The sequence below is a fragment of the Desmodus rotundus genome, chromosome 8, assembly GCF_022682495.2.
Source record: "Desmodus rotundus isolate HL8 chromosome 8, HLdesRot8A.1, whole genome shotgun sequence".
Taxonomy (NCBI): domain Eukaryota; kingdom Metazoa; phylum Chordata; class Mammalia; order Chiroptera; family Phyllostomidae; genus Desmodus; species Desmodus rotundus.
In genome coordinates, this window is record NC_071394.1 from 24,205,265 (window position 1) to 24,222,581 (window position 17,317).

At 39.0% G+C, this 17,317-nt stretch overlaps 1 protein-coding gene across 2 annotated transcripts in view; it reads left to right on the top strand.

The window, feature by feature from the left end:
• Positions 1-14,743, top strand: part of LRP12 (LDL receptor related protein 12) — a 63,937-nt gene extending 49,194 nt beyond the window's left edge. For both annotated transcript variants that reach the window (XM_053929845.1, XM_024572237.4), the window contains 5 exons: positions 1,845-1,980; positions 5,542-5,744; positions 7,214-8,318; positions 9,783-9,915; positions 13,453-14,743. In XM_053929845.1, the coding sequence (XP_053785820.1) occupies positions 1,845-1,980; positions 5,542-5,744; positions 7,214-8,318; positions 9,783-9,915; positions 13,453-14,322 (2,447 nt within the window). In that variant the 3' untranslated portion in view covers positions 14,323-14,743. The remainder of the gene's footprint in view (positions 1-1,844; positions 1,981-5,541; positions 5,745-7,213; positions 8,319-9,782; positions 9,916-13,452) is intronic.
• Positions 14,744-17,317: the final 2,574 nt, after the last annotated feature.

A 17,317-nucleotide genomic window follows, 5' to 3' on the forward strand; every position in this document is an offset into this window, starting at 1 on the left:
ATACCGTATCGGGCACTCTGTGTGTGGTGGCTCATTGATTCACTCCACTGTGTCGGCTGGGCATGAGTGACTGGCAGCCTGGGAGTGCCCTCTGACCATTGGGAAAACGGGGTACTGAGCAGGTTCTAAGCTGTTGTGGTTTTGAGTTCAGTGAATACTTTGTGTTTTTCTAAAAATTGCCCCATCATTTCCGATGACTATCTGTGTATCCTTGGCAGCTACTCTTCTGCTTCTGATTTGATGCCTCTAATCTATCACTTTGAAAATCAAATAATTCAATTTGTCAAATAGAATTTTAAATTTTACTGAGGGCTTAAACATGTATTATATGTGTATGTTTTTGTAGCCCTGTGACTATTTATTAAGTTGAAGGAGAAGAAAATGTCAGCATTGAGCTGAATTGCGGGTGGGTACAATGTTAACTATGTTACTGGGGGAGCTGAAGATGCTCAAGAACATAATCCAGGAAAGTGGTAGTAGTTTGAACTGCTCAATTTTTCTATGGTACTCAGATATCTAATCACATAAAGATAGTTCAATCATGACTACGAGATCTGTCCAGAATGTATCCAGCCATGTAATATGAAAAATAGAGACATTTATTGAAGAGGATACAAGAAACACTGTACATAGGACATGGGGCAATGACGCCCCAGCCCCCTTCAAAGTAGGCACCTTGGGACCTCACATTCTCCCAATCACCATCAGCTGCCTTGTAGTATTTTCCTGAATCTCATAGATGGTTTGAAATCTCTTCCCTTTCAAAGGTGATGTTAGTTTTTGAAAAAGCCACCAATGCAGGGTGCTAAATCTGGGCTGTAGGGGGCTGAGTCACCTGGGTGATTTGATGTTTCACAAAAAAAACTCTGCACACGACGTGATGCATGAGTGGATACACTCTTGTGATGAAGCTGCCAGTCACCAGTTGCCCATAGCTACGGCGTTCTGAATCATCCTAATAGTTTCTGTGGAGGAATGTTCAAGCTTAACCCAAAATTTGATGCAGATTCGTTGCTGTACTTGCTCAGTCATTTCAAATGTGACTGTCACACAGTACACATGTTCATTCAATGGCATCTACCGCCTTCACTGACTAGTAGTACAATGTTGCACAGACCGTTCTTGTTCTATTAACAATGGCTGGACTCTTCCTGGACAGGCCGTGTATTTCAAGTCTTTTTAAAAAAAATAATGTAGGAATTACTCATGACCCTGTAATATAGTTTGGAAGTGTTAAAAATAAGTTACACAACTACTTTGCAGTAGTTTTGCAATGATGTTTGGCTGTCTTTATTCAGTCATCCACTAACTTTAACAATCCAGCTTTTTGCTATTACGTTTATGTGTTCTTTCCCATAATAATGTTGTTCAGAAGACTATTTATATGGAGTCTTTTATTTAAAGTGTCCAAAAAATAAAACAGTACTCCTAAGGATACAAACACAGCAATTCAGTAAATAACAAACTCTAAGAAGTATATAATAAAATAGATGTAAAAGGTGATTTTGAAAAAAGATGAATGGATGGGTGGATGGAGCAATTGATTGATCTCCATGGCGAAAGCCAGCAATTCTGACTCTTAAACTATTTATTCAAAGATCCAGTTTGAAAACCTCTGTGCCGCACCAAAATGTGTACTTAATTAGGACATGATAGTTTAGCTAAAAGGAAGGAAAATAAAATGTCTCATTTGAATAATAGAAGCTTTTTAAAGTTGATAATACCATATTTTATTGTATATGATTTGATGTCTGCAGTGTTGGGTTTTTTTTTAAACACTGATTTACTTAATGCTTTCTTTTAAAGTGTAATAATTAGCTAAGATTGCTTTGGCTATCTTCCAGCCTGTGGAGAGACTCCAGAACAGATTCGAGCGCCAAGCGGTATAATCACAAGCCCAGGCTGGCCTTCCGAGTATCCCGCCAAGATCAACTGTAGCTGGCTCATAAGGGCAAACCCAGGGGAAATTATTACTATAAGGTAATTCTGGCATCTTTCTCTATTATTATATACCCTTTTATTGCAAAATAATTCCATTTCCAAGTATCAGCACTTAACATGTAAAAAAGATGATTTTCAGAAAATGTAATAAATTACAGTTATTAGTATCATCTTAAGGGTAAGAATAGCGGCCCATTCTTTCTCTATTATTACAACATATGTTTTAAGTATTTCCTACTGGTGGTAATGGATTGGCACGGAGTCATTCATATTTTTCTAGGCCACTTTTTAACAAAGGGTGCACACTTACAAAATAGCTTATTAGGTTCCAGAGTTAATCCTTGGCCATGGGAGATCCAGCCCGTAATGCTGGTCACATTCAGAGAGTCCTCTGCCTGAATGAGTTAAAACAATAACAGGGTATGTTTGTGTACATATACACATGTATGTACGAAACTTGAATCAAGCTGATAGCGGGTAAACACTGTGTCTAGGAAAACCTCCGTTTTCATAGCTTTGAAACAAAAGAACATTTCTTAGGAATACAAAGTTGAGATATTCCTAGAGAAAATAGCCATAAGTTTAGTTCTAAGAATAAATCTAATATGAATAACAATGGTTAAGATTTATTTTAAAAACCTTTAAAATTGCAGAGAAAAACTGTAGGGATAAGATACTAAGGAGAAAATATTTAGCGGAACTAGCTGTTGTTTGCCTGTGGAAACCATATCCAGGCTGTCAGAAAAAACAGTTTGCCTGAGGGGAGAAGAAACAGTGTGGCTACACAGAGCTGTAGTGGGAACTGGAATGCAAATGAGAACGCCACCTCTCTCACAGACAGCGATCAGCATCGGCTCAAAGCTTCTTCAACATTCTTTCATTAATAACATTTTTATAGGTAAGAATCCTAGATGTTTAAAATTAGACTGAGATTATAAATTTAACCTGCTTTTGTACCTTTTTTATATCCATTAATTAACGAGAGAACTGTTCTCGAGAAACACAACTGTGGTCTCTCCCCTTTTCTGTGTAAGTCATAAAACAGGGACCATACGGGTTGTTTTCCCTTGGTCCCGTCAGCCCCCACCACACCTTCTGGAACATTGGAGCTGAGCTTGTAGAGGCTCTTCTGCTCCTGTGAAGAGTGTGATTCTCTTGCCTGATCGATCGGTAGGATATGCCTTTTGAGGTTATCCTTCTGCAAATGTACCATTGCTGGAATCTGAGCAATATGCTTATTTTTCTACTGCAATATGGCTAAGTATAAATGTGTACACAAAATAGGATTTTTACCATAGGGATTCCAAATGTTGGATCTCTTTTCAACATAAAACTAGAATTTTTGGAGATATTTATCTTTTAAACTAAAAGTCCAGCCTCAAAATTAACTTTGCAGCTTACCGGCTCAGTTCTGTAAAACGTGGAAATTCCTGCCAGCGCAGCGGAGGCTCTGTGGAATACAGCCATCTGCTTCTGATCGTGCGTTGGATCTGTGAGATTTCACAAGCGAGCTGCACTAGAAACCAAGCGCAAGACTGAAGTGCAGAATAAAGTGGAGGTGCACCCACATCTAAAGGAAGATACTCTGAATTCTGGAAGGAGTTAATGAATTTGGATTCATACCTAGTAAGATCCTGAAATTAAGAGTTCATTAAGGACGAATCTGAACAAACTCACTAACAAACTATAAAACCAAACCTTCACAAGTTCAGGGTGATCAGACAGTAATTTCATTGCACGATAGAACAAAAATAGTATATAAGAATCTCAACCTGTCCCTGAGAAGACACAACAATTAACTCAAGAGAAATCCTAGGTGTGAATGTAAAAACTAAAACCCTAAAATATTACAAGAAAGCATTATTGAATATCTTTGGGATCTTGAGGTAGGCAAAGGTATTTTAGAGAGGACAATAAAAGCACTAAACGTAAAGGAAAGATAATAAATTAGGCTCAATTAAAACTGAAGTTAAAAACTTCTGATTATTAACAGATACCATTACGAAAATGCAAAGACAATCCACATAGGCTAGAAGGAAATATTAGCAGCACACACATCTGCCAAAGGGCTTGACTCCCGAATATAAAAAGTTTTCGTAACTCGAAAACCCAATTTTATTAAATGGGCAAAAGACTTGAACACTTCGCAGGAGAATACGAATGGCCAGTAAGCACATGAGAAGGTAGTCAACAGCGTTTAGTCCTCAGAGGAGCGCGCATGAGACGACAGGGAGAGGTGCCATTTCACTCCCCACTAATGCCCGTTGGACAGAACGTGTGTGTGTGTGTTCTGTAACAGACACACCCTAAATGGGTACATGTTTATACTATAGAAAGAGCTCTTTTAAAAATAAAAAAATGTAATGGGTGAAGGATATAAAAAGGCAATTCACAAGAAAGAGGTAGCTGATGAACACAGGAAAAAGTGTCTCAATCTCTGTAAATAAGGAAATGCAAAGTAGAGCAATGATAATAATCTTTTGTCGGCCTAATTGGCAGCAGATTTTTGGACAAACAGAATATCTCATTTTGCCAGAGTTGTGGGGTGTGAGGTACTTCCCTACACACACTGGAATCATGACTTTATGTAAACATTTCTCTCAGTGTCTAAACCTTTATAGTAGAAGTGTGTCTTTTGTCCTAGCAGTTCTGCTTCTAGAAAATATGTCCTAGAGAAATACTTGCTCATATGTATAGAGAGAGGTGCATGTTTAAGGATTCTTTAAATCATGTTTCATAATAGTGAAAGGTGGAAACAAAATTGTCTGTGTCAGCCTTTGCTACAGTTTTCCAGAATATTTAGAGAGGAAATACCCTGCTATTATAATCCTTGGATAATTAATTTTATTATCACTTAGTTTAAGGCTGAGGCAAGGAGACACAATCAGTCTTCCCTTCCTTGTGAGACATGTTACTGGCAGACGGTATTGTGGTTCCTGTTTTTTCATATCAGTGGCTAATTGTGTGTGTGCTCTTATATTTACTTGCCATTTTGCCTTTACTCATGCCCATATTTTGTGAACTATGGGATAATGTTCAACTATAAAGTAACTTACGTAAAAAAAAGGTATATTCAAAGGGTGGGGCTTTTCATTGAAAAGTTTTTTGTTTGTTTACTTTTAATTCTTTTTACTCAGATTTGTGCTATTTGCTCTCCTGAAAATGTAAGTTGTAAACTTTTCACTAAGAAAGCATTCTGATCTAAGAGCCTGCTGGCTTTCTCTGTGCGTACTTCAGTTCAGTAGACTCCAGAGTGCTGTTTCAGGTCCAAACACAGAACAACTTAGGATGTTCTGAATTCGAAGTGGTCTTTCCTAAACACACACAGAACAAATCAAAAAGGTGTCAGCTATCACCTGTTTTTTAGCATTATTTTGGAATCTGACATGACCTATACAGAAGTATTAATCTGGAATTTAGGGAAGAGGTAGAAATATAGGAACAGTGGACAGTATAATCTGATGATGATATGGTTGTATGTTTGGAAACCCAGAAGAATATATAGAGACTTATAATAAAGTCTTCAGTTACATTGTATTATGATGACTTTTTTTCCCCCCAAAATCACCCTTTCTCATAACCTTCTCTTTTTGTTTGTAGTTTTCAGGACTTTGATATTCAGGGGTCCAGACGATGCAGTTTGGACTGGTTGACAATAGAAACATACAAGAACATCGAAAGTTACCGAGCCTGTGGTTCCACGATTCCACCGCCATATATTTCTTCCCAAGACCACGTGTGGATCAGGTTCCACTCCGATGACAGGATCTCTAGGAAGGGTTTCCGACTGGCGTATTTTTCAGGTGTGTTTTTCAATAAGAAGAAAGATGCTGGACAGAATTCTGTAGCATTAACTGCTCGGTCACTTGGGGGCTAGTCTTCTAAACACTCTTCATTTGAGACTGATGTTCCCGTGATAGCTGTGGTTGAGAAATTAGAAGCTAAAGGTTCAGGTGCCTCAGAGCTGGGTCTTAAAAGTTGTTTCATATGATCCTAATAAAATGATTAATTTTATAAACAAAGTTCAATTTTCTTTTTAAAAATTTTAAATATACTGAATTTAAAAGAACTTTTTCTCTCTCTGGTGCTTACCCATGTCCTGAAAGTTACTTCAGGATATATTTTTGTTTGCAAACTACCATTGTCTTTACAAAAAGACATCCTGGGTTTCACCTTCATAGTTGGTGGCATCTTCTTTAATTGTGTCCAGAAAGAGTGACCAGATCATAACAAATGTGAATAACTCAGAGCATTAGAGTTATGTATATGTTTTGCTCAACATAATGTCACATCTTCTGAAATTCCATGGTCGTCTTCAGCAAACTTAATGCTCCTTTTCCTCTTTTTTTCTTAAAAACACAGTCTTAGTAATATTTCAGTTCTGAAACACCTCTTCTGCCCCTGCTCACCAGTAGATGAGTTGTTAAGGGAGGATTTAGCACGGGCCCCACATGCTCAGTGTGGGGACTGTAGGGATCCAGCGTTTGATTTTCTTTCTCTCCCTCACTCAGTGTTTCATGTTTACGATGGTGCACTAAGATAATTAGAATCTTACGTGCATTTCAGTTTTTTCTGTCTCCTTTCCCCTAGTATTGTGGTCATTCAGTTTATACCTTTAGTTCGGATTCATGCAATATTTTGCACTTATGTTAAGACAAGAGAAATTATAAAATGGGAGTGCTGTGTTACGATTACGTGGAACATCATAAACATGATAAAGGTGACCTTACAGTCTTAGCAAAAATCTAGGTAAATAATGGGCTTACAAAATATGCTATGATATACATAATGAAATACTGTGTTTTATATATATAAACAACTGGAAAAGAACGTGAAAAAAATGGTTTTGAAAAGGTGAATTCTGTGGATGAATTTTTCTTTATTTCAAAATGTCTGGCCTGGTGACATTTGTGCAATATAAATTTTTAGGCAGCATGTCCTATTGACTCGTGGGCCTTACATCATTCACTGGATGTCACGGTAAATTAGCTTTCTGTAAAAACAGAATTGGTTTCTTCTCTTTAGATCGAACTGCAAAGATCTTTATGGAACAAATCATAAGTTTCTAATAAATTGAATTATTTAGTGATTTGTGAGCCAATATTAATTTGCCATTAGAACTCAGGCTATTTTTAAAACAGGATTTTGAAACCCTTTTCTTTGGGCTTAACATTTATTATGAAAATATCACTGGCTATTACATATCTTTTAAAGAGTGTGTTTCTGTCACCTTACCTCTCCACCTCCCTCCTTCCTTTCCTTGTCTTCCCAGGGAAGTCGGAGGAGCCAAACTGTGCTTGTGACCAGTTTCGTTGTGGAAATGGGAAGTGCATTCCGGAAGCCTGGAAGTGCAACGACATGGATGAATGTGGAGATAGTTCCGATGAAGAGACCTGCGCCAAAGAAGCTAACCCTCCGACGGCTGCCTCTTTCCAGCCCTGCGCTTACAACCAGTTCCAGTGTCTGTCTCGGTTTACCAAAGTGTACACCTGCCTCCCCGAATCTTTAAAATGCGATGGGAACATTGACTGCCTCGACCTAGGAGACGAGATAGACTGTGAGGTGCCGACGTGTGGGCAGTGGTTAAAATATTTTTATGGTACTTTTAATTCTCCCAATTACCCAGACTTTTATCCTCCTGGAAGCAATTGCACCTGGCTAATAGACACTGGTGACCACCGTAAAGTCATTTTACGCTTCACCGACTTTAAACTTGATGGTACTGGTTATGGCGACTATGTGAAAATATACGATGGGTTAGAGGAGAACCCACACAAGCTCTTGCGTGTGTTGACTGCCTTTGATTCTCATGCGCCTCTTACTGTTGTTTCTTCCTCTGGACAGATAAGGGTGCATTTTTGTGCAGATAAAGTGAATGCGGCCAGGGGATTTAATGCCACTTACCAAGTAGATGGCTTCTGCCTGCCGTGGGAAGTACCCTGTGGCGGTAACTGGGGCTGCTACACCGAGCAGCAGCGCTGTGATGGGTATTGGCACTGCCCGAACGGAAGGGATGAAATCAACTGCACCATGTGCCAGAAGGAAGAGTTCCCCTGCTCCCGAAACGGCGTCTGTTACCCTCGTTCTGATCGCTGCAACTACCAGAATCACTGCCCCAATGGCTCCGATGAAAAAAACTGCTTCTTTTGCCAGCCTGGAAATTTTCACTGTAAAAACAATCGCTGTGTGTTTGAGAGCTGGGTGTGTGACTCTCAGGATGACTGCGGTGATGGCAGCGACGAGGAGAACTGCCCGGTCATTGTGCCCACCAGAGTCATCACTGCAGCCGTCATAGGGAGCCTCATCTGCGGCCTGTTGCTGGTCATCGCACTGGGGTGCACCTGCAAGCTCTACTCGCTGAGAATGTTTGAACGGAGGTCAGTACCCAGAGAAAACTGGAGCGGTGATGCGCTGTGCGGTAAAAACAAGGCCCAGTTATTCGCACCAAGTGCTTTAGTGTGATTAGTCATGTCTTCTTGTTTCCTATCATTTTGGAAATAAATACTGTTAATGATTGATAAAATTAGCGTGAAAAGCCGAAGACTCAAAAGACTAAACATTTTTTAAGTGTATAAATGCTTCGAATTATGAGGTGAGAATAGCCCATCTGTATTTACCGGTTCCCATTTTCAGATTAATCTGTTTGTAGGAGTTTTCCAAGCTGCAACTCTTAGTTGTTGTGTTTCACCTATATTTTTATAAATATTCATCCGATAATTTTAGATATTTGAGGACATACTGTGTTCAAAGGGCTGTACAGGTGAGTATGAGAAGTGAACGAGACAATCTCACAGGCAGTTCACAATTCGGAGAAAGGAGTTGGTGGCTGGAATAAGATGACGAAAATGTACGTGTTGTCAGAGCTATGAAACGAAGTGGTACAGAAGTCCAGAGACACCCGCTCTGAGAGGAGGGATGGGATAGGCCCTCACTGAACAAGTGCCACTTGAAATCTTTGAGAATGCAGAGAGGGAAAAGGTCTTGCAGTCGAAAAGCAGCCTGGGAAAACACGTGGAAGGAGGGATGCCAGCATTGCTCGGAGAGTAGGCACGTAGTTTAATTCGTCCGGAGCTAAGATACATGTAAAGAACTAATAGGAGATACGCCTGGAACACAAGGCCAGTGCTGTGTTGTGGAGCTCCGTGAGAGCCACACGTCAGAGTTCTCAGGTACGGAAGAAGGTGAGAGAGGCCCCCTAGGAGGCGACTGTGGAGGCAGTGGCCCTCAGTCCCAGGAGAGTTGCAAGTGGTGTGTTCCACAAAGAGCTGCATGTACCAGGCAGCTGGGACTCTAGATGTGATGCACACAGACGCCCCGTGTCACAGTACCACACTGCATCTTTCTCTGGGCAAGTATAAATGGCCCAGGAAACTTTTCACTGCATGGCCCCGAAAGACGACAGTGAAGAGTCAGAGGTCTTGAGTTGAGAACCAGTTATTCCAGAAAGTGTGTTAGTGACTGACTTCACTCTTCCTTATCTGAAAAATGAATTTGTTGGGCTTGATGAATGAAGTGTCTTCTAAGAGCTTTCAAATACTTTCACCTAAATCCTCAAGCTCCCTATATTCTTAGGGGCTTAAAGATCTAGTACCTTTACCTTTTATGGGGTTTCTAATTCACTAAAACTTAACGACCTAGGCTCCTAGCGTAAAGCCGCATGAGGCCACACCGCTTCATCTCTGTATTCTCCGTGTAGGGTGGTATAAATACCAATAAACGTTGGTTGACTAAGCTTTTAAAATTATCACATATATTAAGATTCACATTGTTTTAATTAGTGATGATTTTTTAAACTCTGGCTTATCCTCTTTTAAACCCTTTTTATCCCCTTATTCTCAAAGATCATTTGAAACACAGTTGTCCAGAGTGGAAGCAGAATTGCTAAGAAGAGAAGCCCCTCCCTCTTACGGACAACTGATTGCTCAGGGTTTAATTCCACCAGTGGAAGATTTTCCTGTTTGTTCGCCTAACCAGGTATATTGCAGTTCGTGGTTTCTATTTTAGTGCCTCTTAAAATGGTACCTGCACTTGTGTGTGTGATAAAGGACCCTCGACTCAAAATTTTTGCTGTGAAATAAAGGATAAAATATACAGAGAATTTGAAATCATAATTGTTTCACTGTATTTTAACAAATACCACAACATACAAAAGTATTCTTTTCATTCTTCTGACTTGGTTATATGATTCTTACGCATTTTACTGTTTAGGTTAATTTAGTACATTAAAACCAAAAGTGAACTTTTCTAAATTATTTTCTACTTCAGCTGAACATTTAGAAGATTTAAGAATGAATACTAAAATTAATATGCTAGTAATATATTGGTAACATGCTAGAATAATCAGTAGTAATTAACAGTAATTGAAATGAAGTTAACATTTCAATCCAGCTTGTGGGAAAACTGTTTTACAGCTGGCTTTTACAGTGTTTAAGAATTCATACCATTTTCATTAAATATAACTTATTCCTTATTAATGTTTCAGAATACTTTAAGTTTCGGTTATGATTTTTTAAAATTTCTTTTTCATTGCTTAAAATTACTCCAGAGTTTACAAGGGTTTACACATTTAAAATGTAAATTCATCCAGAGTCATTAATAAAAATTGTTCCCAGTATTAGAATTAAGAAAAATTGATAAACATGTTTTCCAGTGATTTGATTTTGTTCATAATGAAAGACCATTTTTGGTAAATGAGATTTCTGATTACCTTATTGCATCTTTTAGGAAATCTTTGATGAGAATTTGTAGCTTTAAAACATTTCTCTGGATGTAATTTGCTAAGTAAGTTCCACTGCTTGGAATTTTGTGTGCAAAATGGGAAAACTGTAAATTGTGGCTTCTGCACACTGTCTCTGCCTTGTGGAAGGTTTCCTTTTAGCTAGGAATTCAGACAGTTGTCAGCTCCATCTGCTCTCTGCACCACTTAGCACCCCCCACCTCTGCACCTTCAAGAGTTTAGCCAACTGTGAAGTTAGAGGGAGTATAGCTCACATTAGACGTCCTTACTGCCAATACCAAGAGCAAGTTCAGGGTTTCCTAAAACCATCCTCAGGTTTGATAATTCACTGGACAGATTCAGAACCCACTGAAAGCTATTATATTCGGTGGTTATAGTTTATTACAGGGAAAGAACCCAGATTAAATCAACCAAAGGAAGAGACACATAGGGCAGGGTTCAGGGTTAGGGTTCAAAACTCTTCTGATTATCCTCTTCCCCCAAAGGCAGGACAGTATCACTCTTGACACAGATGCAGGATAGTATATGAGGCATGTTGCCAACCAGGGAAGCTCACTCGAGACTCAGTATCCAGAGTTTTTACGGGGGCTGCACCCATCACCTAGTCATGATGAACGGCCACATCACGTGGCCGATCTCAATGCCTGGCCCATCCAGGGGCTGACTGGTGTTGCCGACCCAAAGCCTCCACCCAGCATCGATCGCTGGTGTGGAACAGCCTTCACCTAAGGTCCGGTTCTACTGTGTGGCTGGCTCCAGGCTCCAGGCGTAGCATTCCTACCGTAGATGGCGTTCCAAGGGCTCAGAGGACATCCTAGAAGCAGAGAGTAAAAGTCAGACCTCCCTTTGGGTGAGGTTTGACTCTTTATTACATACTGTACCATTTAGGGTCATAATTTACCCTTGTGAGGGAATTCTATTTCAACAAGGTTTTAAAATGAAATGTTTAAGAATAAGCTAGATTTTATTCAGCTAATTAGACTAAACTCCCAAGTTTGAAACTTCTGGTAACAAATTATCAAGTTTTCAGAGCAGTTCTTAAGAAAATAATCAAAATGACCATTTCTTTCAAAACAGAAGTGCTTTCTGAGGAATGCTGTCTTCTGCTTCATAAACTAAAATACATGAAATTTTTCCTGAAACACTTATGAGATCCTCTCGTAGAATCTAATGTTAAATCGGCCATTACAAATTAAACAGACTTAAGGCAGTAGTGAGCGTCGCTCCGCCATGGACGCCTGTGATGGTCAGGCCGGCACTAGAGTGAGCTGGCGGCAGGGCGGGTCTGCGGGCAGGAGCTGAGAGAGGGAGGGAGGTCTGAGGAGCCTCTGGGTGGATGCTGGATGCCAGGGCATACGGGGCTCACACACAGCCTAGAACTTGGATGCTGAATGGTGAGGACTAAACCTCGGGAGAAGTTTCTTAGGGAAGTGAAGCACTTTTTCTTTTTTTAATAATTGGGTACTACTTACAGGTGGAAAATTCCAGTCCCTTGTAAAGCAAGTCTACATGTGCTGGTACCCGAATTTCTTACCGTCTGTGCGTCACGAAGGCCAGACTGTGAAATATTCCTGTCACAGTGGCGCTTAGCTTTCTGTGAATTAGCTTCCTGGGATTGTGTTGGAAAGGCCTGTGTGGAAATCACAAGTAAATTCAGTAGCGGCCACAAAGAGTGACGGAGACCCTGTGCTCCCACATCTTCCTTACTCACCTGCGAGGGGAAAGGCAGAGGAAAACTGGATTAGCATCTGAAAGGGGTGCATCAGCTCACTGTTTCCTGGAAATACCACTGGATTTTCGATGCTAAATGCCAGATTTAAGTACTTCTTTTCTGTAACCACTAGATGGAGCTGAAAGACTTTTATATAATACCGTATATTTTGTTTTTAATCTGTAAACTCATTCATCTAGAAAAAAGTAGATTTTTCTTTCAGTTGGGAAATATGTAATTAAATCACTCCCATATGTACTAATTAAAAATCACCAATTGCAAAGAATAAGGATATAACTTATGCTGAATACTGAACTGTGGAAAATAATCTTTAAAGATAAAAAGGAATTCAGATGTCTCAGGTACCATTGTGTAGTGCCATAAACAAATTAATTTCTTTAGCCTTTTTTGTTTCCTGTGCTGTATTACAAATAGGTTAATTAATTATTTATTCCTGGGCCACATAACAAATATATTAATTCCTTTAGTTATAAATACTCAGGATCCATTCATTCAACAAATCCTTGAGAACCAACTGTGAAAAATAATTTTCACGTTTCAGAAAATCTTGACCTTGTAAGTCAAGTCTCACTTGTTCTGTGTGAGCAACAACAACAGAAAAAAAAGAACAGATAATGGGCCTAGTTTCCACACTGCTACTGCTTTAGGTCATTTCGTGAATTATGGCGGAGATTCTTCTACCTTCCTAGCTAAAAGAGTACCAAGTAATTTTATGTTCTGACTTTGGTGCACTTTTAGGTTTGGATCACTATGTGGAGTTTTGAAATAAAATAGCTGTTATAATCGATATTAACTACCTCTTTACAGTTGCATATAAGACATGAACTTTTAAGAAAATCTTAAACACAGTGAGCCATGGTTCAAGTTCTAGATTAGATTCGATAGTGGGTGAGCCTGTGCAGGTCAGAAAACCTCACTCACCCTCCAAAGACGCCAATAGTAGCAACAGCATTTGTAGCCACAACACATTTTTATCAGAAGGGTGTTTCCATCCTAGTGCTTCATTGTTAGCTATGTTAAAAATCTCGTCTGCTTTTTGTAGGCTTCCGTTCTGGAAAACCTGAGGCTAGCTGTGCGATCTCAGCTCGGATTCACTTCCATCAGACTCCCCATGGCAGGCAGATCCAGCAGCATTTGGAATCGTATCTTTAATTTTGCAAGATCTCGTCATTCGGGGTCTTTGGCTCTGGTCTCAGCAGATGGTGACGAGGTTGTCCCTAGTCAGAGTGCCAGCAGAGAACCTGAAAGAAACCACACTCACAGAAGTCTGTTTTCCGTGGAGTCAGACGACACAGACACGGAAACTGAGAGAAGAGACGCAGCAGGAGCGGCTGGTGGGGTTGCAGCTCCTTTGCCCCAGAAAGTCCCTCCCACAACAGCAGTGGAAGCAACGGTGGGAGCAAGCGGAAGTTCCTCAACCCAGAGTACCCGAGGCGGTCACACAGATAATGGAAGGGATGCGACAAGTGTGGAACCCCCAAGTGTGAGTCCAGCCCGACACCAGCTCACAAGTGCACTAAGTCGTATGACTCAGGGGCTGCGTTGGGTACGTTTTACATTAGGGCGGTCAAGCTCTGCAAATCAGAACCAGAGTCCTTTGAGACAGCTTGATAACGGGACCGGTGGAAGAGAAGAAGATGATGATGTTGAAATGCTTATTCCAGTTTCTGATGGAGCTTCTTCAGACTTTGATGTGAATGACTGCTCTAGACCTCTTCTTGATCTTCCTTCAGACCAAGGACAAGGCTTGAGGCAGCCATATACTGCAACAAACCCTGGAGTGAGGCCAGCTAGTCGAGATGGCCCCTGTGAGCGCTGTGGTATTGTCCACACAGCACAGATACCGGACACTTGCTTAGAAGCATCGCTGAAGAATGAAACGAGTGATGATGAGGCTTTGTTACTTTGTTAGGTACGAATCACGTAAGGGAGATTGTATACAAGTTGGAGCAATATCCATTTATCGTTTTGTAACTTTACAATTAAACTAGTATTAATTTAAAAAGAAAGAAGATGCAGGGTGATTTCTTGTTATATGTAAGCCTGCATGGTTAAATTAAACAATTTGTAACTCTATGAACTTTAGAGTTTGCTATTTTAGCAGCTAAAAATGCATTATGTATTCATGTTGTTCAATAATGTTCTTCCATTTGTTTCTCATTGTTTTTATCCTGGTACTGTAGTTCATGTTAGAAATATGGCTGCTGAAACTCATTTGATGTCAGTTCATCCTATGTTATAACAATTATTTGTACAGAATACTTCTTTTAATTGAACACTTTCTGCTTTTGCCAGTACATCTTGTAACTTAGATGTTAAAGTTGTTACTGTACTCCCAAGGGGGAAAAAAGAACCTTATATTCACCTGTGTTTTTATTTATATAACATTTGTCTAAATATTACTGGATTTCATCATAATAAGAGCTTGTCAGAGGGAAAAAATAAACCTTGTCTAAAATTTTTTCTCTTATGTTGAACATGCAGTGATATGAAATTTAGATAGAATTAGATTTAAATTAATGGCAGAAACAGAACTCTTTTATAGATTTTTCTAATATTGACTTTAATACTCTAATATGGTACAAACCAAATGGTAAAATCCCAAGTCATTTCTTTTTTCATCTCTATTTAGGGACAGGATTAAGCGGATGAAGATACTCTACTATGCATTAAATCTTAAACTTTATAAAATATGTACAAAAGTTGTACAAGATAAGTTCCAGCTGGTCATGTCTTTCCCTGATACAGGGTTATGCTTGCATTGGACCCTGGGGGTTTGCACTGAAACCATACAAGTGTCAGATGAGTTTAGTGCATACGCACTATCACTTTAAATACTATTATTTGCTACCACAATGACTATATATTTCCATAGCTTTGGGGGTTGTGGGGGGCATTTTTATTACAACTTGAAATTGCTTTGCTGGTTTTATATTTATTTTGTTGTATTTAAAGACCGCATATTATAAGAAAGTGACTTTTTCAATATATTTTATTCGTGTGGGGGATCGTGCTACATGTTGAAAAATAAATCATTTAGATCAGCCCTCTATTTTAAGTAGACTGATTTGCAAACCCCACATTATTTTTATTGTCAGTTCTTGTTTATTTATTCTTTAGATGTCCGTTTTAGTAGCTTAACGATTGAGTATGAAAAATGTATTTGTGTGTGATTATTGCTATTTATTAAATTTTAAATACTTTGCTGAATGTCATTTTCAAGCATGTTTGAGGTCTTGTGTATTTGTCTTGTTATGCTGTCAGGAAGAACTGACTGAAATGTTTTAATATGTATCAAAAATTAAAATGACTTTTTTTGTATTGTTCTGGGGTACTTTTTAAATCAAAGTTGCTCTTTTTTTTTTGTTTCATTTTGGTGCATATACAAATTCAGGCCATAAAATATGTAGCATGTCTAGAAGAAAAATAAAAGGGGGGCGATACTCTTCCTTAACTACTTCATAATAAAGTAGTAGTTCATACCAGTACTGGAGGATTAGAATCCCTAAGGACCTGAATATTATTTTGTCTTTGGAAAAAAACTGCCTCTGATTGATGTATCTTCAAGGTTGCAGTAACTTAGTTCTCTTGCTATATTATGTGTGGATGCATTTAAGACCCTATAGACCCTACTGTGCATAGGTTTCTGGGGGTTAGTTTCCTGGCATGTGTTTAGTTTTTTTGATTAACTAATAAGTCTTCCTGGGGCAAACGGTGTAAAGTGCACCTCTCGCCTACCCCGACACACGTCTTTTAGTTCCCTTCAAAGAGACAGATACCAATACCAGCTGCTTCTATACCCCTCCAGAAATGCCACAGAGATACATAAATATATCCATATATGCAAATTGTATCATACTATGCATACTTTTTCTCTAACTTTTTCAAGGAAACCAATATATCAGAGTTATATTAAAAGTAAAGTTAGGTATTTCTGTTATTTGATTCTTCACCTTAGATCATCGATCTAGCCTGAATGTGTCTCTACCGTTTTTCCTCAGGTTATCCTAGTTACCCCAAAGCTGCTTATCACATAAATCCGTCCTTCCTTTACTGTTTGAAGTGACCCTTTTATCATGTAGTAAATTTCCATATTATTTGGCTGTGCTTTTAGACTCAAATTCCATTTCTTTTCATTGATCTGCCTTGCCTTTTTTGTACCAGTCCTAGACTGTTTTAATGCCTATAATTTTAAGTGTTTCAAATATTGTTGTTTATGTTTCCATTGGAGCTTTGGAAACCACTTGTTGAGTTCTGCGAAACAAATCCATTGGTACTTATTTTTTTTAGATAGATGTACTTTTATAGAAGTAGTGAAATTTGACATAATTATGTTAAGTTTTCTAAACCATGGTACCCTATCTTACAATGGTACCCATTTGGTCTTTTCAAGAAGCCATCTAGTGGTTTATTTCAGCATTATAGTTACTTATTTTGCAACTCAATTAGTTCAATTGTTTTTTTGTAACATTCAGATGTACTTCTTTGAAGGCAAAACTGTAAATTAAATTGTAAATGAGGCTGAATATGAGTTTGGAGCTCCAAAGAAATTTATAATAAACTTTTAACTGTGTTGTTATTAATATGGATCAAACGTTTAAGAGTTCCTCTGTGGAGTCCTGTACTATACAATGTTGATTAGGTGAAAATGATGTTAGTGAGCTCTTCTTATGTGACAGGTCATCAGAGATAAATAGGATGTAGTTTTCGTTTACCAGAAGCTCACAGACGAGTTCCCTGAAGTACCAAGAAGGGCCATTAGGTCCTATTGCTACTGTGTAGAAACTTCACTCTTTAATAGGAACTTTTCTCCTTTTGATTCCGACTGGCCTCATCCAGCAGCCTGAATCACCCGCCTCCCTCCCTCTCGCCCGTTCCTTTAATCATTAAGCCCCCAAAACAATGAT